The sequence below is a fragment of the Mirounga leonina genome, unplaced genomic scaffold (assembly GCF_011800145.1).
Source record: "Mirounga leonina isolate KUSES-001 unplaced genomic scaffold, KU_Mleo_1.0 Mir_150, whole genome shotgun sequence".
Taxonomy (NCBI): Eukaryota; Metazoa; Chordata; class Mammalia; order Carnivora; family Phocidae; genus Mirounga; species Mirounga leonina.
Genome location: NW_023270374.1, coordinates 15,541,429 through 15,569,062, shown reverse-complemented (window position 1 = coordinate 15,569,062; position 27,634 = coordinate 15,541,429). Strand labels below are relative to the sequence as shown.

General features: G+C 41.1%; 1 protein-coding gene across 1 annotated transcript in view; it reads right to left on the bottom strand.

Annotated features, from left to right (window-relative positions):
* PAK5 (p21 (RAC1) activated kinase 5) overlaps positions 1 to 27,634 on the bottom strand; it is a 296,558-nt gene that overhangs the window by 93,554 nt on the left and 175,370 nt on the right. Inside the window, exon 3 of the mRNA XM_035005847.1 lies at positions 9,043 to 9,255. Within this exon, the coding sequence (XP_034861738.1) occupies positions 9,043 to 9,246 (204 nt within the window). The 5' untranslated portion in view covers positions 9,247 to 9,255. The remainder of the gene's footprint in view (positions 1 to 9,042; positions 9,256 to 27,634) is intronic.

The window sequence follows — 27,634 nt, the reverse complement described above, 5'->3', positions numbered from 1 at the left end:
AGAAAGAAAGAAAGAAAGAAAGAAAGAAAGAAAGAAAGAAAGAAAGAAAGAAAGAAAGAAAGAAAGAAAGAAAGAAATTGGGTGGATTTCAACAAATGATTAACCGTGGTCCTCTCCAAGGAAGAGGTAATTCTCCCCGGGGAGTCTAAAACTTTCACCTAAATTCTAGAGCATTGGTTTTAGGAACTCAGCATCTCCACATTAACATCCCACTCTGGCTCCCCAAGTGAAGGAGAAGGAAATGCTCACCTCTCACACTGCAAGTGTGTGGGACTCTCTAACACTTCAGAGGGGACCTGAAGGGTTTGGAGCTCCCCATCCCTCAGGTCTCCCTGATGCCTCCTCCAGGCCTTCTTGTCTTCCCATGATCTCTAGCCCGGTCAAATCTGCCCCTGAATCCAGACTCTCCCCAATTCCTTTCCTCCAGACCAGGTAATGCCCCACCCATCCCAGCCTACAGTCTTGGCTCTCTCTTTTTCTTTCTCCCTGAACCTTTTTCAACCCGGACTCCCAAACCAGGAGGCTTCACCCACCCAACCACCCACAAATCTGCCTGTTAACAAGGACGGGGCTTGGTTCCCAGTTGGAGTAGAGCATGAGTTTCTTCATCTATACAACCAGATCCTTCATCTACAAAACTGGATTCAAACTATTCAATGGTTATTATGAGAATACCACAAAATATTAAAGATTTTGTACTCTGTACAAACATCGCCTATGTTTGGTAATAGGTCAGGCCTCTTTCCTAGGATATTTCTGCAAAATCCATACAGATTACTATAGGTTTGATGCCTCCCTTGCTTCACACGAGCATCTGCTCTGGCACTAGCCCTGGGATCAAACAATCACAAAGAGGTGGACACAGAAACCCTGGCTGCATCCTGTCACTGTGTGGGAGCTGCTCAACCTCCTCTCTGGAGCCCGAGGAGACCACGGTCACTATAAGGATGCTGGCAAAGGCAGGAGCCATTCAGAAATAGATCTAACTGTCATTTAGTCATAGATTACTTTCCAATATAACCCACTATTGACAATTACTTGATACATGATACATTCTATGGATGTCTACCTTGGTCTTGAGGGTGACTGCAGATACTCAACTCTTGAGAGGGAGTGACTATGACCATTCTTTCATGAGGTCTTAGTGGTCCAATCTTAACTGGAAGCCTAGAATCCATCTCCCAAGTTCCAGGATCACGGACTAGGAAAGTCCAGTTATTTTGGGCTTGTTTCAGTGAGTCGCAGGTGTGGGACCCTCTCGCATGTGGTTACAGAACTCTCTGGGTGTTGAGATGAACAACCCGGAGGCCTGGAAGAGGAGTGAGGCTAATATCCTCCCTCCTCAAAAGGGAAGAAGGAGTGAGTCACCGCAGTGATCACTTTCCTGCAATGGATCCCTTGCCCCTGAAAACATCAGCCTTTGTTGCTTTTGGAGTAACAACTAGGCCATCTGAGTTTAAGGCTGCTCCACCTTCGAAAGGAAATGTCAAGGTAGTGTCAGTAAAACACTGCAGTAAAAGAAGAAAGATGGTACTTACAAGTGGTCGAGGATGATTTTACTTTTTTTAACTTTTGGAGGGGTGTGTGTGCATGCACATGCATGTGGTGGGGGGGCAGGCATGGGGCACATCAAACACTAATCTCATTGATACAAGGGAAAACTGCTTTTAGAAGCTTCCAGATATGATTGGATCATAGAAATGAAGGTATACAATACATCTGGCTTTGGTCTTGGCTTTGTCTACTCCTTTGGAACAAAGGTTATGTCGTGCCAAAATCTTCTTACTTTGGGCCAATGAGAGAATTTAGGGCCAGTGTGATGTTTTCCTTCCAACAGTCTCTGTGGCTGTGGGAAGGTTGAGTATACCGAATGAAAGGAGGAATTCCAGAACATAATAGGCACCGAAAGAATTGTTATCCTCACTGATTTTACAAGTGTGGAAATACTAGTGATAACTTCAGCGAAGGATTAACAACACATTCTCCTAGTAAATGCCTTGGTTTCAGTCAACAGACACTGCTGTAGGTCTTTGCAGGTGGTGGTTTTGATGAGAGGCTTTAAAATACAGGTAATCTGACCAACAGATTTCATTTTATGATTACATTTCCCTTTTCAAAAAAATTAACAGTCTTTAGAACACACACACTATTTCTTCTGTAAGAAGGTTTATCAAAATCATATAGTCAGAAGGACTCCCTGAATCTCAACTCTTCATATCCACTTAACTAATAATGTCCCTAAAACCCACTGGATGGCATATCAAATCACTATAGTTGGCACACTATATTGGATCTGACTTTTAAATGAATCAATGCATTTCATAAGAGAACAATTTCTTGATCTGAGACTGGAGTCCCTCATGCACCGGGGTTTAACCAATGGCAAACTCCGAAAGCCCCAACACCATCCAGACCCTCTTACCTACCTGATCACATCTCCAACTCCTCTCCCCGACCTACTGTGCTCCAGCCCCCTGGGGATCTGTTTGTCCTTTAAAGTCTCCATGTTTGTTCCCATCACAGGGCCTTTGCACTGGTTTTCCCTTCCATCTGGGAATTTCTATCCTCCTGGGCTTCTCCTGGTTCCCTTGTCACCTTCCCAGAAGGACTCTACTCAAGGACTCCAAATAACTTCCCCACACCCTCAGTTCCTTTATATTATTATGTTTGATATTCTTCATCACATTTACTGCTACTGAAGCTGTGTTGTTTACTTATTTAAATGATCATTATCTGCTTCCTATGAGAATTCAAGCTCCCCAGAATAGGCACCTGGCACTTCTTGTTTACATAGGCAATCCCTCACCCAGAACAACGCCCAGCACAGCATGAGCATTTCATAAATCAATGCGTGAAATTAACGTAAAATTTTCTGCATCCTGTGGGTTTTAAAGATACAGATCTCAGAACTGGCTCTGAGTTAATAAACAACGGTTGGCAACCCCGGGTACATGCTTAACAATGACATTATCAATATTTTTATAGGAGGCTGTGTTGGTGTAACAATACATTTCATGACCTTATGATATTTTAGGTCTTTTTTTCTCTTTTGAGATTCTATTTAAATTCAAGTTAGTTAACATATAGTGTAGTATTAGTTGCAGAGGTAGAATTTAGTGATTCATCCCTTGCATATAACACCCAGTGCTCAACACAACAAGTGCCCTCCTTAATGCCCATCACCCATTTACCCCATCCCCCCACCTACCTTCCCTCCAGCAACCCTCAGTTTGTTTCCTATAGTTAAGAGTCTCTTATGGTTTGCCTCCCTCTCTGTTTTTATCTTATTTTATTTACTGTTTTTGTTTGTTTATGTGCATTTACTCTTTTTTTTTAAGGTGTTTATGGTTGAAGCGGCCAAGAAAACTTGATTTTCTTGAAATGCTTGGGAGGTTTTGATGAATTAATATCTAAATATGTAATTTGATCGATAGAATTAATTCAATAGAATGGGATATTTTTCTAAAAAAACTGCTTACCAGATCTGTAATTTTATCACATTATTAAACTAAAGTACAAACAGCAGAATGTATTCTTCTCCACACACCAAAGCTCCTAGAAAATTCAGATCTGGCCATATAAGCTTGCAAGAGAAATATTAGTACCCTCATTTTACGGATAAGGAGACTTCTGTTAAGAGAAGTTGGTAGGCCACTTATCTAAAGACATGCAGAATTGGCAGATCTTAGACCTCCATTCCAGTGTTTGACTCCCTGGGCCCTCCCTCCTCTTTCCATTTCTAAGTGCCCAGCTGGGTGAGCATCTGGGTATTGGACTTCAGGTTGTAAGGAAATGTCAAAGAGTTGTTTGTATTTCAAGAAAGTTGATGGTAAAACTTTTCAAGGAAATGGTGAGCCCCATGGAAACAGAACTAAAGATGACGTTGCTCTGAAGACATCATTCCTGAATGTGAAATTGTGAATCATGAAAAGAGAGAGAGGGTGGAGAATTAGAGAGTAATTAGGATGGAAGCATTCTGTGATGAGCTTTCTATGTAAGTTCTGCTGGGGGAGAATATGAAATGGCAGCACAAGTCCTCAAGAACAGGGTGGCCAGACCTGAGCATTTCCTGCTCTTGATTTTCCCTGTTTCTGAGAGTAGGGTGCTTTTTGACATGATGGCCAAGGGTGGGGGGTAAATGAGGAAGGAGAACCTTGCTTTAGCAGACGATAAAACACCGAAGATGACAAAGACGAAGCAAACCCAGGCAGAGCGGGTTTTGCTCTGGTATTCTCTGTGCATCTTCAACCTTGAAAAGATAAAAATAAGACTGTCAGAAGGATTTCAAAGATAAATTAGAGAAGGGGATTGTGAGCAAGGATGTAGGGATTTTCAATTATGTCGAAACTTTTGGTTTAGACAAATTTTATTCTGTGAAACTGAAAGGGGTAGAATATTACATTCAATAATCTCTGAGACAGTTGGAGAGACTTGAAGATTACCAGCCAGAGAAGACAAAAATCTCTATTTAAAAAAAAAAAACAAACAACCCACCCAAAACCATCGGTAGAGTGCAAGGAGCAAATTGTAGAAGCCACGTATAATAATATTTGACGTCAGCCTAAACACAGTGGTTCTCAACTTTTTGGTCTCAAGAACCTCTTATAATTATTGAGGACAGACTCCGAAATACTTTGGTTTATGTTTTATCTATCAACATTTACTGTATTTGAAATTAAAACTGAGAAACATTTAAAACATAAGAATGCAAAGCATCGCTCCATTGGATATCAGACCAATGAGGTCAAGACATGTCATGTAGCTTCTAGGAAACTCCACTGTGCACTTAGAGTGAGAGTGGTAAATGCAAATGACCCCTTGGTATTGTTAAAATAGGTTTGATCATGCAGACTCCCTCAAAGAGAGGAGTTCAGACCACCTGTGAGAACTGCTACAAGAAAACTTCTCACCATGTGCCCAAGGAGACATGAACACTGATGTTCATGACAATATTACTTATAAATAGCTAATACTTGCCAATATCTCTTAGTAGAAACATGGATGAAGTGTAAAAAAAAAAAAACACCACCCTCTAATTTCTAAATAAACTCATTTTCTACATAGCCATATGATTTATCTCAAAACAATATTAAGCAAAAAAGCAAGTTGGAGAATATTATAGGATGACATCATTTAATAAAATTTCAATATGCCAAATAATACTATTATTTCTATAGCTCCACTTGAAACTGAAAATCAAATATGAAGCAAATATTAAAATATGCTATCTGTTCACTTTAAGTAGAAGCAACAAAGGCTTTTTAATATTATCCTCTGTATTTATTTTTAGCATCTTTCAAATGATTTCTAGGCTGTTACAAAATAAGTTCTAACTTCAGTCCACCTAAAACAGTGGTTCTTAAAAATGCATCAGCAGCATCTGAGGACTTGTTAAACATGCAAATCACCAAGCTCACCCCAGATCTATTGAATCTGAATCTCTAGTTTGGGGCTGGGGAATCTGGGTTGTAACAAACTCCTCAGGAGATTCTGATGAAAGCCCAAGTTTGAGAACCAAGGGGAACCAAGAACAATGTGACCATTCGACCTGCCATTTAGAGAAATGCATCTAATTTGGAAGTAAGTTTGGTAATATTGCTTACGATGTTCTGTGGAAAATGATGTTGGACAGAAAAAGGAGTTTCTCAAAGGTACTTGCCAAACGCTTTAAAGGGATCTCCCCCAATCCCCCCTCCACGACCTCTGGGGGGGTTCAGATTTTCTCAGTTTGCCTATGTACCCTTGGCTTGAGTACATGCACTTTAACTTCTGACACAAGTCTGAGCTTACCTGTGGCTTCTGGTTACATTTCTGAGCATTTGGAAATCCTGGCCAGCATAAACTTGTATTGATTATACCTTATGTGGATGAATTCCTTTATAATTACCTAAATCAAAGATCTCAAAGTGCGGTTTCCAGACCAGCAGCATCATCATCACCTGAAAACTTATTAGAAATGCAAAATTCTGACCCCATCCCAGTCCCACTGAATCAGAAATTCTGAGGATGGGCCCAGCAATCTGTGTTTTATCAAGCCGTCTAGGTGACTTTGATGGTCTATAGTTTGGGGAACACTGACCTCAATAAATCTACATAGAAGAAGGGTGTCCTGGCAAGGGGGACAAGCAATTTAAAGAAGGTTCTGAATTGGAACAGCTGAAACTTTAATCAGAGAAGAGGTCATTGCAGTAGTGAATTTCCATTCGGAACCCCCAGCCTTCCTGAAGCTTACTGATGGGTACCCAGGAACTAGCACTTTGCCGCAATACAAGACTCTATGCACGTCTTCCATTTACTGCTTTCATGTAGAGATCTCTTCTTTTTCTTTGTCCCCTTTAAAGGACAACTTGAACAAATTAGAATTGTTGCTTCTACTTAAGTAACTTTGCTAAAATGGCTTTAAATCTGCACAACTCTTTTCACTCCTTTCTGTCAATTCCTTCCTAGCTTCTTATTTCAAGGATTGTTTGGACTTCTGAAATAGATTCTGCATGATTTATAATATGTTAAAAATAGGGAAGATTTCTCCAGTGAAGGCATTCCCCAAAGGTGGGATCATCCAAACCACACGACATACTTCAGCCCCTTGAGCCTTTTATTTTCCTTATTCTAGAGCGGCTGGTGGAGTCAGCAGGATTCTCTTGGACAACCAATATTGTCCAAAGCATTAACTGCACTCATGGGATCTGGAGGAGAGGATCAATCTAAAGGAGATGGCGAGAGTATCAAGTATGGATTTATTGGGCATCCTTCAGTTAAAAGTGTTTGATTAACTCTATTCTTTCTGGGGAAAATTCAGCCTAGCTAACTACTGTTTTGTCACTCCTCATCTGTATTTATTTTCTTTCTCACAGGCAAAACCGCACCTGAGGTCCCATTTGTAAAATTCAGGCCTGGGTCTATGCTGAAGATGTATTTTCCAGTCATCTTGCAGTTTGCATATAAGTGTCTGTAACAAATATTTTCATTTCACACAGACCAAAGGCTCACTCATGGGGCATCAGGGCAAGAACGCCCATACAGGAAGTAAGCGAATCCTGGGGCTCAGGAGCTCGGCAGTTAAGGAAGTCTTGCTCTGACTCTCGGTGGGGCTGACAAATTCTGTCAGAGAGGATAATGGGCCAGCCCGTCTGAGAGATGGAAGAAATGAACTAGAAGTCCTGTTAAGTCCTACATCCACCAAGCATGGTGGATTATCACTGAGATAGGAGTGTCCTCCTTCATTGCCAGCTGGGACCTGCTAGGACCCAGACGAGTAAAAAACCACAGCAAATAACACTCTGTCCTTCCCCAATAATAAGCACACTCTCTAATATGACAGTACATGTCCTGGCCCTTTAGCTCGGATGTTACACTAAGACTCTGTCTCCTTCTAGAATGTTCCTCATCAAATGATAACCGCATTCAATAATTATTTTTCACTTGGGCATTTTTCCCTCACTGTGAAGATCAATGGCAGAGAATTTTTCTGGGCACAATGCACATTCTAATGTCTGAGTTTTATAAAAACTTGGGATATGAGAAAAAACAAAAATAAATAAAAAGCAAATTCTTTCTAATTTCAACTTCTCATTAGATATGGCCCACCCTATTATTTAGTCATTAGTGAAGCAATAGCCTTCTCTTAGGGAGAAAATCCCATTCGATAAAAGGATACTGCCTACTATCAACCAGTAGAGTTAGTTAATTGGTCAGTTTCTATTAAATATCAATACCTGCTTTAGATGGGAGATTCCTTTTTGTCCCTAAAGATGTGTCTTCTCAAATATCCATCTATTGAGTATTTTACATTTTAGCTGGCCTGAAAAGTTTCAGAATCTTACCAGAAAATCAAATTCACAAAATGCATGATTAGAAGACTCTATATTTATCTTTGGTTTGAATAGACCTACCTGTTTCAATACCAGAATAGAAAACAAAACGAAACAATACCACAATAGAATGACCAATACTATGCATAAATGATGGAATCACAATTTTAATTTACTCAGCTCTCGTGATATAAGAATTTCCAGTAACTTATCAGCTAGGCTTCTTTATTTGCATCCTCTAAAAATGCAACCACTTCTGTTTTGCCTAAATACTTAAACACAATGTATTCAATATTCATGTTTACACAGAAGAAGGTATTCATAGCTCAGTGTCTGCTAATATGATGAGCAAGAGACATAGAATAGAATCTAATCTATTAGATAACAGGATGATAAACTTCAATGATATTTAACTCTCATAGGCAGCTTTTGGGCAATTGCTTGGTGGTCTACAGAATTCTTATCATTCTTTTTATTGATGCATAAGGAAACAGCAATGACTGGATTTTCTCTGTAGTCACTTGACATATCTGAAATTTATTGGGACTAATTTCTGCTTTAATGCAATTATTTTCATGAACATCCCTTGCCAAAAATCTACTAGCCATTTCTTCAAGGTAAATTACAACCTATAGGACTCAAGTGACTCATTTTTATTTGAAATAGCTAGACCATGAAGACAAATATGAATGTATTACATATTTAAACATGATTATATATAAAACATGCACATATATGTGGATATGTATGTATATGCATGTGTGTGTATATACGTACATATGAATCATTATTGTTAAAATCTGTTAGTACTAAGTTTTCTATACAAGTTTAAACATTCTGAGGGCAAATGTAAAACACCTAAAGGTTGCCTATTTATTCTGAGGTTACTGTCAACATTTACCAGAGGGAGCAAATAATATTTTTTGGTATGAAGACTAGCAAACACCATTTTAAAGTAGAAATAAGATTTTTCTATTTTGTGATTGCATTTTATGTGTTTGATTAAAAAAAAAAATCTCACATCTGAAAGCTGAGGTTCCTTTTCATGTGCTGCAATTTACAATAAGTGTGGTACATTATAATCATTGAAGAATAAGTGCAGATCATCAGTGGATATTTAAAAACATGTGCATGATTTAGGCATTTTTCTAGCTTGCCTGTAAGGATGGTGCACCGCATCAAATGAGAACACGCGTCTCGAGCCAACTTAAAGACAGAATCCCCGCCATACCTTCATGGGCGCCAGCTGGATGGGTGTGATGCAGGAAGGATCTACCATGGGCTTGGGCCTGTTGGCGGTGTCGGCTAACAGGCTGTGCCACTGCTGGGGGAGGCCCGTAAACTTCTGTTCTTGTGGATCAAACCCAGTGTGCACCCTGTGTTCAAAGTTGGAGGGACCAGATATTTCAATCTTTTTCTTTTTCTTTCCAAACATGATGCAAACCTGGGAAATGCAAACAGAAAAGACAGAACCTGTTTAGATCTCGCCAGCAGAAGACGATAGGAAAATGATTCAGTCGCAGGGCTAGCTTTTCAATTATTCCTCTCTGTCTCAGCTGCAAAAGATGAAAGTTGGATTTTCAGGGTGTGTAGAGCAGGTATTTCATTCTTAATCTGTTTTCTCCTTGCCCTTGCCATGTGGAATATAGTCCCTACCCCAATGATTTTAGATTTGGCCATGTGACTGCTGTGTGGTCCAGGGCGGTGGGTTTTGAAGGCACTGTGTGTTTTCACTCTCCTCTCTGTGCTTCTGCCACCTGGCAGGAAGATCTGTCTTGTGGGTGATACTCCCTCAGCCTGGATCCTGGAAGGAGAGATGCATGAAGCAGACCCAAATCCAACCTCCAGTCTAGATCCATGTGCAGCTGAGCCCCAGGTGTCTCAGGAGTAAGAAAGCAATGTTTCTAATTAAGCCACTAAGATTCCGGCCTTGTTATGTGGTATTAGCAAAGCAAAAGCTGACGAGCACACAGGGAGAAGCATCTCAAAGTTTGGTATGCACTTAAAATCTAAAAACCTTTGGACAAATAGGGGTATCTTTGAAAAAATGGGGTTAATAATCACATTCACCATATGCAATTCTTATGAGGATTAAACAAGCAAACATTTGTAAAACACAAAGTAAGTGCTGCAAATATTAAATAGATCTCTGAACAAATATACAAGAAACTTGAGTGGCACTGCCTGCAGAGGAGGGGAGAAGGGAGACTGGGGGACAAGGCAGGGAGGAAGACTACTTTTCACTGTATATTATATTTCTTTTTAATATTTTATTTATTTATTTGACAGAGAGAGAGGGAACACAAGCAGGGAGGGTGGGAGAGGGAGAAGCAGGCTTCCCGCCGAGCAGGGAGCCCGATGCGGGGCTCGATCCCAGGACCCTGGGATCATGACCTGAGCCCAAAGCAGATGCTTAACTGACTGAGCCACCCAGGCGCCCTGTATATTGTATTTGGAACACTGTACAATGTATTTTGCCTGTTTGAAACAACATAGCTTACCCAACTGAAACATATCCTGTGACCAGGATACTTCCAGGATACCTGCAAAATAGTCACTTTGTGCTTTATGGTATTGAAAAAGCATAAGACATCCTGGGTTTGAATCCCAGGCTGATTCACCTATTCACTATGATCTTGGGTTAATTGCTTTTCCAACTCTCAATTTATTGTGAATAGGACAATCATGATCATTTGGGGAATCCTGAAAACACAGCGGCAGGCACTATAAAAGGTGATGGTTTGGCTTCAATGTTGCTTTGTTAGGGAAGCCTTATCTCAGCCCTTAGGCTTAAATAGGTGGGTTATACACATGTACAGCTCCATGTACATATTCTTCACAGCATGTATCCACTTGCTGTCAATTAATTAGGTGTAATGGTGTGCCCGGTGTCTGTTTTCCCTACTAGAATAGAAGATACACCAGAGAAAAGATACTGTTGGCTTGTTCACTACCACATGCCAGTGCCCGGCATATAGAAGGGCTCAAGAAATACATGCCGATGGACTAAAATCATAAGCACGGTACATTTATTCATTGACTAGCACCTGGGATAAGAGCTCCACAGATGTTAACATCTTCCCTTGCTCTCCCCCTCCTCCTGACCCTCTCTCTCCCTTGCCTTCATCTTCCATTAAAATTTGTTTCTTCTTTTAACCAGTTATCCCTGCTTGGCAAACGGCATCTTCCTGCTGCCTTCAAGTTTTCTCATGGTCCTATTCCATCCTCTGCTGATGCCTACTAGTCTGTTGAGCTGCCAAAACAAAATACTCGGGACTGGGTGGTTTATAAACAACAGACGGTTCATTCTCACAGTTCTGGAGTCTGGAAGTCCAAGATCAAGGCTCTGGCAGATTTAGTTTCTGGTGAGAACCTACTTCCTTGATGGCTGTCTTTTTGCTGGTACCTCCCATGTTGGAAGGGAAAAGGGAGCTCTCACTGGCCTCTTCCAATAATGACACTAATTCTGTTCATGAGATTCCACCCTCATGAGCTGGTCATCTCCCGAAGGCCCGACTTCCTAATGCTAACACCTTGAAGATCAGGAGTTCAATATATGGGTTTTGGAGGGACACTTTTAGACCACAGCACTGGATGGATATGTATTCTTTTGACAGAGATCAGATTCCTCACAGCTTGAACTCCCCCAGACTCTACAAAACCCATTTCCCTATCCATCCTGGTTGTTACTTCAGACTAATTTGGAAAACACATAAAGTGATAGAGAAAAATCAATGAAAGATAATAAGGGCTCAAAACACCTTGATGTGTTGTCTCTTTTGGAGAGCATAACAATTTAAAAAAACTCTTTAAGTACCTTACTAAAGTGGATTAATAAATATAAGTCAGCTGATTTTAAATATTTGAGAACACCCAAGCCAAAATGTAAAGAACTAAAGGAATCCAGCTGTGGTAGACAATCCCAGGAATGGCCTCCCCTGTTTCATGCCTCTCAGTGTCCATGCCCCTGGGTCGGTCTCTTCCACATGACGCTGGGCCTGGAGTTGTAATTTGCTGTGGCCAATGGGACAAAAGAAACTATGACACAAGCATGAAATGATCTTATACTTTGGGGTTTGCCCACTTGCTGCTCTTGGAACCAGCAGCCAGCTTGAGAACAAGGCCAGGCCATCCTGCTGGAGGATGACACACTTTGGTCCAGCTACCCATCAGCCCAACCATCAGCCCTGGTAGCAGAGCCACGTAGCTGACCATCAGCTATCCACGAGGTGAGCCCAGTCAAAACCAGCAGAAGAACCATGCAGCTGAGCTAGGCCCAAAGTGCTGACCTACAGAATCAGGACACACTAAATAGTTGTTGCGTTAAGCCATTACATAGTAGAGTACATTTCGGCACAGAAAATGCTAATAGCGAAGACTTGCTTATCATCCCATACCTTGTATCTTCAGATGCCCATCATTTTTCTCTTTCTACTTTATCTGCTTCAGAGTCTCAAGTAATAATGTCCAATCTGGGTAACTACATTAGCTGTTATACAATTCCATTAACTCAGAGGAATCTTGATTGTGATGCTACTCTGGTTGGATGAGGGCCTGCAAGGTTTTCAGTGGCCAGGATATTATGCCAAATAAGTGAGTCTACATACTATCTCTAGGTGTTATTTAGTGAAAATGAAAATAATTTGAAAATATAATTTGGTTATGTGTTGGCTGAGTCCACTTGATGTTTTAATAAACTTTATGACCATTTTTTTAAAAACAAGGTAGCAATTATTTTACAAAAATCACATGAGATGAGGTTTGGTTTTCTGGTGTTTTTTTTTTGTTTTTTTTTTTTTTTCATGAATTCATACATGAAAAGGCACTGAAAATGCTAGGTCAAATATTTTTAGAACCAGAATAGAAATGTTTTACTATTCCCTTCCTGACTGTGAATGTCCCAGTGGTTGCCATGCCATTCAAATGAGAATGTAAAAAAGAAAATCTCAATGAACGAATACTGTTCTTATTCTAAAATAAGACAGTTGTGGTGAGGAAACCTGTGGCTGAATGAATTTTCCTACACTGTATCCTGTGATAATATACAACTGTAATTTAAATGGTTATAAATACAGGGCTACATATCTAGTAAGTTTGAGTTAAAGAGTTAAAGAGGAAGAAACTAGAAAGGAAAATTAAAAAGTTCTACATTTTCAAGCAAAGTTCCTGTGAAGCTCACACTTAACTAAATGTAGAGAGAGAATCTCCATGGTGTATGGTGATATTTTGTTAGCGATGAGCAATCTCACACTCAGGCGAAAGAGTCCTGATGCTTTTTACAGCACTAAGCAGAGAGATACATGGTAGGAGGCCCTCCTAAAATCCAAGCTCTGCTTGGTAAATGGTCTCTTCTCTCTGATATGTCCATGCTTAGTCTGTATGTGGCATAGTGCTCAAGGCTCATTGTGTCCGCTCGTACTTAAAACTCACAATAACACTATGTTGGCAGTGGGGGAGGGAAAGGGATGTTTCAAGACCACTGTTTGATTTGCTAGAACTCACAGCAACTTAGAATACACTCGCACTCCAGCTGTGATTTATTACAGTGAATGTATGCAAAGCATAATCAGCAAAGGGAAAAGGCACATGGACGAAGTCTGGAGGAAATCATGCGTAAGCTTCCAGGGGTCCTCTCCCAGTGGACTCACACAGGACGGGATTAATTCCTCTAGCAATGAATTGTGACAATACATGAAAAATGCTATCTCCCAGGGAAGCTTGTTATAGACTCAGAGCCTGAGGATTTTATTCAGTATTAGTCATACAGGCACCCTTTGCTTGGCCCATGCCAAAATTTTAGACTCCAGAAGAAAAGCAGGAGTTCAGCATAAACAATGTTTGCATGAACAGTTTAGTCACAGTGAACCATTCTTATCAGGAAGAGGTGGGAACCCTGATAAATTCCAAGCTCCCAGATGCCACCCAAGGGCCAACCTTGCAAACTGGCTTTTCTAAGACATACTCAGGCCTGCTATGTTAACTCTTCTCTGCACAGGAGGTGTTATTATCATATCTCCATGGAGGAAATAGCAGCTCAGAAGTTAACAAATGGCAAAACTCGAGACTCAGAACCTCAAAACACATGCCTTTTAATCACTAGACAATGCAACGCTACCCTGCACTAGTCCCAGACATCCCCTCCCCTGAACTTCTTAGGAAACTTGTGCCCCCAGAGATATGCCTGGGTGGGGATTGTGAGCTCGAATAAGGGAACTATGAAATTCTGGAAATTTGGGGATCCTATTAGGTCTCTCTAGAAAGACCCTTTTTCCTGACTGAGCAGAACTCTGTCACTGAGCAAGGGTCAAAGGGCTGCTGGGAGATAGGACATCCCCTCTATAGAAAAAAAAAGACCCTTGCTGCCCAGCATCCATGTAAAGTAAGGGCATAGAATACCACACCCTGCTCCCAAGTTCCAGCAGACCTACTTCCAGAACACTTTGGTAGTTATCATTCAGCATAGAAAAGTTCGCTACAGGTTTTTATTTTTTAAAAAGATTTATTTATTTGGGGGGTGGAGGGAGAGAGCAGGCACCCCTCTGAGCATGGAGCCCGATGCAGGGCTGAATCTCACAACCCTAAAATCATGACCTGAGCCGAAATCAGGAGTCAGACGCTTAACTGACTGAGCCACCCAGGCGCCCCGCTACAGGTTGTTAAATCAGGCATTTCAAGACTTTATATCTGCTATTTCCTAATTACTTTGTTTCACTATTAAACACACATGTGAGCACCCCCCTGCTAGTCTGACTATATATTAACCAAAGTGTGTTCCTGAAACACCAGTTCTCTGAAAGGTGAAAGATGTGGAGGATGGAGGGTGGTTCCTTAGTTAAGTACATTTGGGAAACAATGGGTTATATACGTTTCCTTTGTAGGATTTCTTCTCTGCTACTGTGTAGTTACATTCCTAGAGGAAGAGAGTAAACAGACCCCAGAATCCCTGTTTCTGAAAGTTTCTGGCAAAATTCAGAGCAAACCGCACTGCTTTGATGGACAGTTTTGGTCACCATGTGTTCTTGTATGGAAGCTGTGTCATGGAAGACACTGAAGGAAATCCAAATTCTCAGACTCCAACGCAACGCTCTGCCAGCTTCCCTGTCATCTCAGCCCGCGAGCTGCTTTCAGCAACATGGCAGCTCTCGGGCCCACCTCGGTGCTGCCTGAAGCACGTACCTAGCCTCAAAGCTCTCGTATGTGGCATCTCCACATTCGGCTTCATGAGCTGGGATCATGAGCAGAGATTCAGGGGACTGGCAACCGAGAGGGGCACCTGGGATCCTTGGTGTCAGGCTGCCTGGTGTGGTGGCATAGGACCTCACTGGGGACCAGAAAATGCTACTTAAAGTAGACTTAATGTAGGACTAGTTGTGCCAGATGCTGTCCTGTCTGTGTAAACTCACGTATTCTCTCCTCATGGTAATTTATGTCGTAAGGGCTATTATTATTCTTGCCATACAGTTAAGGAAACCGAGTCTCAGCGAGGTTAAGGAGTGCCCAAGTTCACCCAGGTAGGAAGATGCTAAAACGGGATGCAAGCCCAAGCAGTCCACATGCTGAGAACAGGCTGACCCACACTGCTCGCTGTCTTGAATACCAGAGCGGTCCCCACTTCCACTACATGGCATGCCCTGTGACCCTGGCCACCTGGGATAGAGTCCTCCTCTCTAAATGCAGATACTCCAGATTTCCTGAGCTTCTGGACTAGTTAGAATTACTAAATAAGAAGGCAATGGAAGAAGCCTTTTGAAAAGCATCAGTACTGGCAACAGTAGGTAACACAAAATGAGTATTTCCTGGAATCAGACATTGTCTAGGCTAAGTAGAATAGTCATTCTCTTATATTCTGACAATTCTGTGAGGTGTTACTTTTATTTCACAAGTGCAGGAACTGAAACTTTGCGAGGTTAAATCATGGGGTTACCCGTGGTACCACGGTTAGCAAGTGGCAGGAATGGAGAGAAATCCAAGCCTACCTAATTTTAAGACTTGGCTCTTAAGGGCCATGTTTGACTGTCTGGTTGCAAAGTCCTATTCCATTATCAATATGCAATTACTCTCACTTCAAGTGAATTTTAGGCAAAACCAATAACTGTGTATGTGGAACTAGCCTGGGGTGCATAGGCAGGCTGGGTGACTCTCCCAAACCCTGTGTGACATCACAAAGTAGCAGGGAATTTGGAGATAAACAACATGTCACCTTGCAAGATATAGTAAGCCTTTTACAAAATAAATGATTATTTATAAAGAAGCCATTATAAAAAGAGGAGAAAGACAACAAGAAACTTTGGGAAAACCCAAAACTGGAATGGGGAAAAAAGATAATCATAATATAAGTCTTGGCTCATCAGTAAGCAATGACAAAAATCACAAAATTTTAGGACCATTTACATATATAACCAAAAATAGCTGAAAAAATATTGGGAAAATAAGGGAGGTAGGCAGATTATGTAATAAAGAAAAATTCTACCTACATAGCAGAAAATACAAGGATGGAGTTGCCTAAAATTGCTCTAGTGGCATACAAGTATCTTTGTCTATATATAAAAAACTGAGGGGCGCCTGGCTGGCTCAGTCAGTAGAGCATGCAACTGGATCTCGGGGTTGTGAGTTCAAACCCCACACTGGGGGTTGAGATTACTTAAAAATAAAATCTTAAAAAAGAAAAACTGAAAGAAAAAAAAAAAGGCCCAAACTGAAGAAATGTCATGGAGGCTTCTGGTAAGCAGAACTTGGAGATATCATGGCAGTCATTAGAGTTCTTGTGCTTTTTGTAAACCACATGTGGTATATTTCAATCCTAAAATATCTTTGAACCAACAGACCACACACACTTGTCAAAATTAACATGTATCCAAATATACTCAAGTAAAATGTTAAAAATCCATCCTTCGGGCTAATGTTCAGAAAAAGAGATTGATCTACATGGGTAAAAATTTTACGCAAATATACTCAAGTAAATATACTCAAGTAAAATGTTAAAATATACTCAAGTAAAATGTTAAAAATCCATCCTTCAGGCTAATGTTCAGAAAAAGAGATTGATCTACATGGGTAACAGAGTAAACAGGGGGCTCCCAACCATCATTTTGAAATATGGAGACTAGTCACTCACGAATGACTGAAGAAGTTGCTGGCTCTTGAAAAATACACAGATGACAGCTTGGGTTTCCAAATGGCACCAGTGTACTCAGATGCTCATCTTGCCTGAGAAGTGGCAGTTCATACAGAAGGAGTATTTGTTAAGGTGTTTGAATCACAGTTGATTTCTAATCCTGGGCTCTTTTACCCTTGTTTCTATTGTTCTACATTACTTGCTAAGCTTTTTGAGTACCGGAAAAGCCTACTTAATTTTGTGGTGGCCATGTTCACCGAAAGTGGCACGCAGCTCGGGAAAGAAGTATCTCCTCTAGGGCGCCTGGGTGGCTCAGTTGTTTAAGCGACTGCCTTCGGCTCAGGTCATGATCCTGGAGTCCCGGGATCAAGTCCCACATCAGGCTCCCTGCTCGGTGGGGAGTCTGCTTCTCCCTCTGACTCTCCCCCTCTCATGCTATCACTATCTCTCTCAATAAATAAATAAATATCTATAAAAAAAAAAGAAGTATCTCCTCTGATTTTTGAACTGCACACTTACATGGTGAGCAGATGGAGAAATGCAAAGAAACCACATCTGACATAAACTGGTATCCCCCATTTCTTGCCTCTCTAGGAGGACTCCTAGCTCATATTGCCTGCAGTTCATGGCATATGTATTGTATTGGTCAGGGTTCTTCCAAGAAACAGAACAGGATTTATACAGATGTATAGAAGAGATTTATTATAGAAATTGGCTTATGTGGTTACGCTGGCCAAAATGTCCCATGGTCTGCTGTCTACAAGCTGCAGAAAGCTAGTGGTGTCATTCCTTCTGAGTCAATAGGTCTCAGAACCAGGGGCTCATATGATGTAAGTCCCAGTCTGAATCTGAAAACATAAGAACCCGTAGCGCCAATGTCCAAGGGCAGAAGACTGGATGTCTCAGCTCAAGTAGGGAGGCAGTGAATTCACACTCTTCCTTTGCCTTTTTGTTCTGTTTGGGTCCTCAAGGAAATGGATGGTACCCATCCACCTTGGGGAGGGTCATCTGATATATTCAGTTTGCCAGTTCAAATGCTAATGTCTTCCAGAAACAGCCTCAGACACACACACACACACCCCCAGAAATACTTTACCAGCAATCTGGGCATCCCTTCCTCCAGTCAAGTTGTCACATAATATTAAATATCACAAGCACGTGGGCAAGAATTTATAAAAACATTCTTGTTTAGGTGGGAAATGAAGTGACCTTGCAGGTAGGTTTGAAAACTCTACCTGACTCAAGCATGCTTACTGGCCCCGAAAATCGCCACTAACACTTGATTCTCCTTAATCTTTTTAGAGCAAAAAGTCAGTTTCAGGGCCATGAATTCCATTTTCAACTTTGTTGCTCAAAGTTTAACTAGTTATATATATATGCCTTGTAACTTTATTTTATTTTTTTATAACTTCTACCATTCTTTATTAATTTGTAGAGCTTGAATACTCAGTAAGAATAGTGGTATACTGATGGGAGGCATCTGTAGTTTCCAAAACATTGGCATGCTCATAGAGGTTTTTGAAAGGACTTTGGGCCACAGGATACAAATTCACAAGCTATTGCTTTTCTAGTGTATTCAAAATTATTAAAGATACTTGAGACACATGATACCATGTGGATAAACCTTGAAGACATTATGCTAATGAAATAAGCCAGATACAAAAGGACAAATATTGTAGGATTCCACTTATATAAAGTACCTAAAGTAGTTAAATCCACGGGGACAAAAAGTAGAATGGTGGTTGCCAGGGGCTGGGAGGACTTACTGTAAAATGGTATACAGTTTCAGTTTGGGCAAATGAAAAGGTTCTGAAGATGGAGGGAGGGGATGGTTGCCCAAGAATGTGCATGGACTTAATGCCACTGAACTGTATACTTAAAAATGGCTAAAATGGTGAATTTTATGTTCCATATATTTTATAACAAAATAAAATAAAATAAAAAATATAAAAAATAATAGATAATAGTATGAATATGTTCCAGAAGCTTTGACTTGCATGGGTAAGTAGTTAGCAGAGAAGGGCCGCGGTGAAGAGGGGATGGGGTAGGGACAAGATAAGCAGAGTGGGAGCCAATCTATTAGATAATCTTCTGTTCACATCTCCCCTCACCTTCAAAATGGTATTGGTCTAGCCTCTGGCATTGACATCTACTTGGAGGTACGCTTGCAAGCCCTATAGCTGAGGTGAGGAGTCAATGTAATTACTGGACTATTAAGATTTTGAGCTAGACAGACAGCTGGATACTTAAAGACCACAGAATTAAATATAGCACCTTTAATGTACATCTCAAAAGTGATTCTTTCCTCGCTGACTCTCTCATGAAGAGGTTTCTCTTTTCTTAGCCTCAATGCTATTTTGAAAAACTTGGTAAATGTAATAATGGGTACTTAAGGACTTCAGAAATGCCTAGCCGTGTTTCGATAATTTAGGTTTAATGACTAGCCTGTCATTGGTAGAAGAAAGATGGCTGTTCAAGAAACCATACTGCAGAGGGCTTGGTACCAACCCTACCATCCCCCTGTTGAGATGCCATTGCTCAGACACATATCTGTCATAGCCTCAGGGTCTGGCTTTTAGTCATGCTGCTTTTAGGTAAAATGTAACATGGATCACACATTTGTGATTCAGGGGAAGATATAAAAAACTTGGGATGGGGTCAATCTAAAAATAAAGTTATTCTCTCAAAGTATTATTGCATCAAAAAAGATATAAAGGCTATGCTCTCCCTTCCTCAGAGTCTTTTATTGTGGTGTCTCCTGGACATCACCCATGGGACAGTCACTGTGTTCCAGCAGGTCCTTCTCCCTCCAGAAAAACTAGAGCATGTTGGGTTGGTAAAAAGATGCTTCTTGTATCTGGTCCCCATTTCTATGACACAGACGCTTGTGATCCAGTGGCTCCATGCTTCAGAGCCTGCATTTCTGACCTCAGCCCTAATCCAATGGCATCTGCCTTCTCAACAGCTGGATCCCCTTTCTTGTCTTGGAGATCTGACTCTGGATTCCAATTTCTATCCTTTGCATTTGAACTCAGCCTCCATACCAGACTCCTCGCTTCTTATTTGTCCTTCTCTACTATAGGACTTTCTTAGGCACGTCCTACTGATTTGAGTTGTTTGAATTTTACCCATTTGCTGGCTCCTTCTCATCTAAGCTTCCTGATTCCATCCTGACTCTGGACTCTGTGGCTGCGGTTAGATTTATCGCATCCACGCACCCAACTCCACACTGTCTGGACCTTCAACGTTGCGAGGCCACTCTGGTCCAATCCAGCTCTCCATCCTGGCATCCATCTCATTTTTCTGCCACCCAACATATGGGACTAACAAAAGGAGTCCTTTGAGGAAAACATATTTAAATTCCAATCATTTTTACACTGTCTAGAGTGGTAACATAATGTTAAAACAGTAGCAAGAAGACTATAATAGTTCATAGAATAGTATCAGCAAAGCAGACATTCAAAAATTGCAGAAAAATATGTAAATGTTATGGTCAAAAGCTACTTTTTCACCATGGTTTTATCTCATACCACAAGTTTACTTCCTTTTTATGCTGATGACCTCAAACATGGAGACACAGCCCATGCTCTTCTCCTAAGTTCCTGATTTATGCATCCAAATCCCCTCTTGGATTTTTCCCACTCTTGACATCTCCAAAACTTAAGTCACAAACCTCCTATTTGTTGAACTGGTTCCTTCTCTAGATAACGCAATCCTAGTATACAGCACCACATTGTATCAAATTGTTGAAGCTAATTCCGGGAACCTACTTTGACTTCCCCTTCTCTATCATCCTCCAAATCCAATCATGACCAATTCCTGCTCACTCTGCTCCCCAGATGTCCAATACATCTGTACATCTCTCTAAATTCTCACTGCATTAGTTTTCTAGTGCTGTTACCAACTACCACATGCTTAGCAGCTTAGATAACCCAAATTCATTATCTTACAATTCTTGATGTCAAAATGTCTAAAGTAAGTCCCAGTGGGTGAAAGTCAAGGCATCAGCAGAGCTGTATCTCTTTCTGGAGGCTCTAAGGAAGACTCCATTTCCTTGCCTTTTCCAGCTTCCAGAGGCCACCTGCATTCCTCGGCTCTTGAACCCTTCCCCCATATTCAAAGCCAGCAGTATTGCATCTCTCTCTGACTAGTCTTTCCTCTACCTAACTCTCCTCTTCTGCCCTGTTCTTCCACTTTTAAGAACCCTTGTGAGTACACTGGGCCCATCTGGATAATCTCCCTATCTTAAGGTCATCTTATTAGCATCCACAATTCCACCTGGAGCCCTAATTCCCCTTTGCAATGTAACCTAACATATTCATGGGTTTCAGGAATTAGCCCTTGGACATTACTTTGAAATATTACATTCTCAGGAAGTCGCAAAGATAATATAGAGAGGTTCCCTGTACCCTTCATCCAGTTTCTACCCATAGTCACATAATTACTGCATGATATACAAGCCAGGAATTTGACATTGGTGCAATACGCACAAATAACAGGACAATGTTGTATCACATGTGTAGATTCACAAAACCACCAGCACAATCAAGATAGAGACCTGTTCCATCACCACAAAGATCTCCTTCTTGCTATCCCTTTTATAGTCACTTCCACCCCCCCACCCTTGGCAACCACTAATGTTTCCTATATCCATTAATTTGTAAGATTGAGACTGTTCTATAAATGGCATCAGACAGTGCATGGCCATTTGAGATGGGCTTTTTTGCTATCATCATAATGAGATCCACACAAATTGTTTTGAGTATCAATAGTTCCTCTTTATTGCTGAGTAGTATTCCATGATATGGCACACCCTGTTTGTTTAACCATTTACCTATTGAGGGATAATTTGGTTGTTTCCAGTTTGGGGCTATTATAAATAAGGCTGGTATAAAAAATAGTGTGCAGGTTTTTTTGTGGTTGTAAGATTTACTAATTTTTTGTATTGATCATGTATTGAAATGACAATATTTTGAGTATTTTGGATTAAGTAAAATATATCAAGATCACTTTTATTTTACATTGTAAAATATGGCTACTAGAGTATTTAAAATTAAATATGGACTTTGCATTGTATTTCTTTTCCTCCCTCCCTCCCTCCCTCCCTTCCTTCCTTCCTTCGTTCCTTCCTTTCTTTCAAGTAGGTTCCATACCCAGCATGGAGCTCAAAGTGGGACTTGAACTCACAACACTCAAATCAAGACCTGGGCTGAGATCAAGAGTCAGATGCTTAACTGACTGAGCCACCCAAGTGCACCTTGCATCATAATTTTACTGAAGAGTGCCATGATAGAGTAACTTCGAGGAGAGTAATTGTGTGGCTACTTGTGATACAGATACTGGTAAAAAGTGCTTAAGTAAGATAAGAATAGGATGGATAAGAAGGTGTAGGTCTTGCAAAGTTGAGACACAGCATTCCAGCAGAAGGAACATCAAGGATAATGGCCCCAAGAGAGAAAAGGACTTGCCTTTTCAAGAAATAGAAGCAGTCCATATGGCCTAAGCAGTAGGGATCTAAGGGAGAACGGAGTGGCTCACCATCTTGAGACAGCCATTGCCTAGATAGCTGCAGATTCTCTAGTTTCCCTCTGTATCCTACTTCATTGATGTTAATGCCCAAATATCCTCACCAACTTTCTAAGGATAATAAATAGAAAACTGAGGGTAACAGGTAAAACGTATTTCCAAAGTGACTCTTCAAGTGGGCAGAGTTTCCCAAATAGACACTGGCCCATATATTAATTCTAGCAATACCATTGTTGTCTGTTTGCTTAAAACTTATGGAAATTGTGAGTAGATTAGTTTACCAGTTAGTAATAACCAACCTGTAATAACCAACCACCCAATGGTTAGTGACTTAACCATTTATTTAGCTCACGATATGGGGTTGGCAATTGGTGCTGAGCTCAGATAGGTGGTTCTTTGGGTCTTGCCTGTGCTGGCTCAAGTGTTCTGTAGCTGTGAGTTGGCTGGAGATCAACTTGCCTAGGATGGCCACATGGACTCTAATCTGTCAGCAGGATAGCATGGGCATATTATGGTGGTGTTAGAGTTAGAAGAGACAGAAGTGAAGCCTTTTGAGACCTAGGCAAGAAACAGGCACATGGCTGGTTCCACTACATTCTATAACCAATGCAAGTCCTAAGTCCAGCCCAGATTCAAGGTATGGGGAAACAGAGTCCACCTCTTCAAGAAAAGAGTTGCAAAGTCACATTACAAAGGGTGTGGTCACAGGGAGAGGCAGTGAATTAGGACCAGGTCTATAATCTACCACAATTAGTAACTGGGTGCTGGAAAATGTTTAACAATTGGCTCTGGGAAGGGGGCAAACAAGCCCTGATTGCAGTGTTTTGTCAATCTCTGTAGTGTAAATATTCCCAACCATGGTTGATTTCAAGCTACCAACGTGACATTGCTGAACAAGGAATTTCTGAAAGAGGCGCACAATTGGCATATCTTATGAAAATAAGACTATGTAAGCAAGCTCCAGCATAAATCTGAGAGTTGGCAGTGCAACGCTCTAATTTCTGGCACTCGCCTATTCAGGATAGCACACTAAGATGCCTACCCTCTCTTACAAAGGCTACTGCAGCAAGACACGTGTCCTGGCAACAGGTACAAAGGCCCCCAAATTCCCATATTGCATATAAAAATTTTAGAAGTCTCTGCCACAAAAATGAGGAGCTATGTGGTAACTGGTTCACCATCTAATTCTCAAACTTCCCAGGTGACTGAAAATAGGATTGTGTTTGCACACATACATGTGCTGGCAATCAAAATCAGATCTCCTATAAATTATAATTGGAAACACTGTCAAGTGTAACAACATTAAAGACTGCTTTCTTTCCTTCAGTCTCCAAGATGAAAAAATTTGATGCATTGGAATTTCACACTGAGCAAAAGAACCTTAATAACCTTAAGTAACCTTAATTATGCTTTATTTAGATAGGTCATATGGGTTACATCAACACTTCCCTAATTTTGCTTTTTCTCATCTGAGGGTCATATGCTGACACCAACTCCTGGTGAGAATATGGGCTTCACCTGGGCAAAGCAATGGGCCCGGTCTTATTTCCAAAAGTTAGTTATTATTATTCTAATAATATTTAAGTATTTGAAAACCTCACAGAGCACCTGCTTGAGGCTATGGGAAGAACAAGTTGGCAAGTTGCCCACTTCTAAAACCTCTGATCATATAGTTTTACAAATAGAGTATTGGGTGTAAGAAACTCTTTCCTGTTGGAGAATATGGGTCAAAACATCAAGAAGGGTTTTCACTGCTATGAGTAAAGAATAGAACCTCCTTAGTAAATACCACAAACTGGTACAATTTCAGACAGGTTTTTAAAATATTAAGCAATTGGGTGTTATATGCAACTAAAGAATCATTGAACACTACATCAAAAACTAATGTTGGCTAACTGAACATAATAAAAAAAATAAAAAATAAAAAAATAAAAATTTAAGCAATTGGAATTATTGGATATTGCTCTGTCTTCAAACAATCCAACATTCTGAACATGAACTGTTCAGTACCACTGCTGATGGTATGTCAGCTTTAAAATAAAGTTTCCATGCATAAAACTCCTGCCTTAAGGTGTAACCCGTTGCTTCTGGCTCTCCTCCTCACATAGGCTTCCCATGACAGCAAGCATGCCAAAGGGGAAGGGCTGGAATGGGTTTGGTGCAGGCAGCCCAAGACAGACCAGCTGAGAGGTTCAATAACAGCAGCAAAAACAAGAATTAGCAGGGCGCCTGGGTGGCTCAATCATTAAGCGTCTGCCTTCGGCTCAGGTCATGGTCCCAGGGTCCTGGGATCGAGCCCTACATCGGGCTCCCTGCTCCACAGGAAGTCTGCTTCTTCCTCTCCCACTTCCCCTGCCTGTGTTCCCTCTCTTGCTGTGTCTCTCTCTCAAATAAATAAGGAAAATCTTAAAACAAAAAAACAGGAATTAGCTTGTGAGATCATAACTCCTTTCCAAACCTAAAGATACTCACTCCTATTATAAGATCATTCCAGAGTATCTCATGTAATGCCTGTCACATGAGGCTCTCAAAACCCAGAAGAGGCCGAGGACAATGCCGGTAATGGGGATAAAGGTAACTGCTGTGCTAAAGACTTTCAGAATTATACAATGAGGCAAAGATGCTACAAACAAACTGTACAGGAAACTGGCTGTGTGCACGTCAGATGTGATTTGCATTCCAAGCTGACTACATCGGCTGTAGAGCAAGATTATATTAACTTGTCTTTCCATTCTTTCTTTCCATGGTCCTCACTCTCTCTTTGGACAAATATTTTATTGAGCACCTATTAAAGATCAGGCACTGTTCTAGGTGAAGACTCAATGGGGAGATGAAGATTCCTGCCACCCTAAGGGGCTCATCTCTCTTCCATTAGGAGAGAAAAACAACAAATAAATAAGTAAATCACTTAGTGTATTAGAAGGTGATAAGACCAGGGGAGGGGAAAGAAAGGCAGGTAAGAGGAGAGAGTGAGTGGTGGAACAGGGGAGTAGAAATTTTCCAATGTGTGGTCAGGGAAGAGAAGGGGTCCCTAAGAAGGTGCTATATGGGCAAATATCTAAAGGCAGTAAAATTTGTAAACCAGAGGAATATCTGGGCAAAGAGCTCTAGTATGAAGCAACACCAAATGCACAGGCCCGGGTATGTGGACATGCCTGGTGGGTTCCTGAAATAGCAAGGTGGCTAGTGATTGGAGAACAGTGAGCAAGGGGACAGACAGACATGAGGACAGACAAAGGAGAAGTCAGAGAGCATAGGGCAAGTCTTCAGGTATGGTCGCCAGACCTGTGGCCTCAGCATCAATGGGTAGTTTGTCAAAAATGCAAATTTTGGCACCCCACGCCAGTCCTACTGAGCCAGCAACTCTGGGGGCATGGGATCCACAGGTCCATGCTTGATCAAGCTCTCCAGATGATTTCTGAGGCACACTCAAGTTTGAGAAGCAGTGACTTAAAGCATCAGCTGCCACTGCAGGACTTTGGTTGTGTGTGCGTGTGTGTGTGTGTGTGTGCTTTCCTCTGAGTGGGATGGGAAGTGATCTGAATGCTGGGTGACTTGATTTGAAGCAGTATTTGATTTGAGTTACGATGTGATTATCTGATTGTAAGTTTTCCAGGCATATTCATTTTCCTAGACCACAAATGACAGCATAGCAGGGAGATGGTCATGTAGGACCTGCCTCCGTAGCATGGTCTCCTTGGGTCTCTCTTTTGCCTCAGCGGACAGTGGCTGGTCCTGGAAAAGAGGATGCCCATCCGATACCAATACACTGTAATGAAAGGCTGGGTTTACCTGCTGATTTCCTTCCTGGTGACACTTGAATCACTGCAGCAGAGAAATTTTTCTATACATGGTAGTTTAAGATTTAGCATAGTTTGGTTTCTACCTGATAGGGAACCATTTGTTGACTCATAGCAAAATATTGGCAGGGGAGTGTACCATGCACTGGGTATTAACAGCAAACATATTTCTTATTGTGACAACTCCTTGGCCATTCCTTTCTAATATAACATGGTGGTGATATTCCATGTGATTTGGGGATGCTTGTATGGAATGACAGTACTATAGAGAAGAATACCTAAAATGTTAACAGCAACAACAACCAAATGCTTCATAATGCTCATGGATGTCGCATGGTCCTCCTTCTGGAACATGGAGCTCACCATAGAAAGTGTGTGCCCAGCTTGGGACTACAGGCCCAACTCCCTTTGTATTTAGGTGTTGTCACATGATTTGGCCTGGACAACAGGATGTGTGCAGAAGTCAAGTCAGTCAGTTCCGGTTCAAGGCTTTCACGTTGGCTGGATACAGGCAAAGAAGAAGGGTAAGGAGGTGGTAAAATTTCAAGATAGAAGGAGACTTCGGTCCCTGGACTGTTGCATGGAAGAGACCCACCTGTTGACAAGGAGCACCTGCACTGCACTTCAAGCAAGAGAGAAATAAAATTCTCATGGGTAAGTTAAGCTTAGCTGTTCTAACAGTGAGCATTACCCTAACATATATGTCATTCTTTTTTCTGATATCAACACTATGCTGTCAGCCAATAACATTAGCCTCATATCAAACAGGGAAGAGCTGAGAATTAGAACGAATTCATTGCCTCAGGTCACGGGGCTAGCTGGTGGCACATATATATAGGGCCATGTTAAACTCTTCTGGCTTTTAATGTATGGCTTTTACATTAAACTCTTAATTTCAGTTCAGGTCATGACCTCAGAGTCATGGGATGGAGCCCCGAGTCGGGCTCCATGCTCAGTGTGGAGTCTGCTTGTCCCTCTGCCTCTGCTCCTCCTCTCTCTTTCTCAGATAAATGAATAAATAAAATCTTTAAAAAAAAATACAAAATAGCAGCAATGGTGATAATGAGCCACTATGCAAAGTTTCAGTAGGAACAGCCTAAAGATGACCAATGCAGTTGTTAATAAAATTATTGCCTGTTTTAGAAGATGGACTCTTTTGTGATGTAAGGCAGTGGATAGAAGTTTTGCTCCTTTAAACATATAAATTAATAAAGGCAAACCCATTGCAGTGGGAAAATCTGCAGTCTTCTGGAGCAATGTTCTGTTTTCACCAAATCTTGATTTTAATCTAGACATTTTGTGTTCCTATGAAGCAATCCCACAGTGGGATTGCTAGTGGCTAGTCGGCCCTGAAAAATAACCTCGAGGAAGGAAATTTTGCC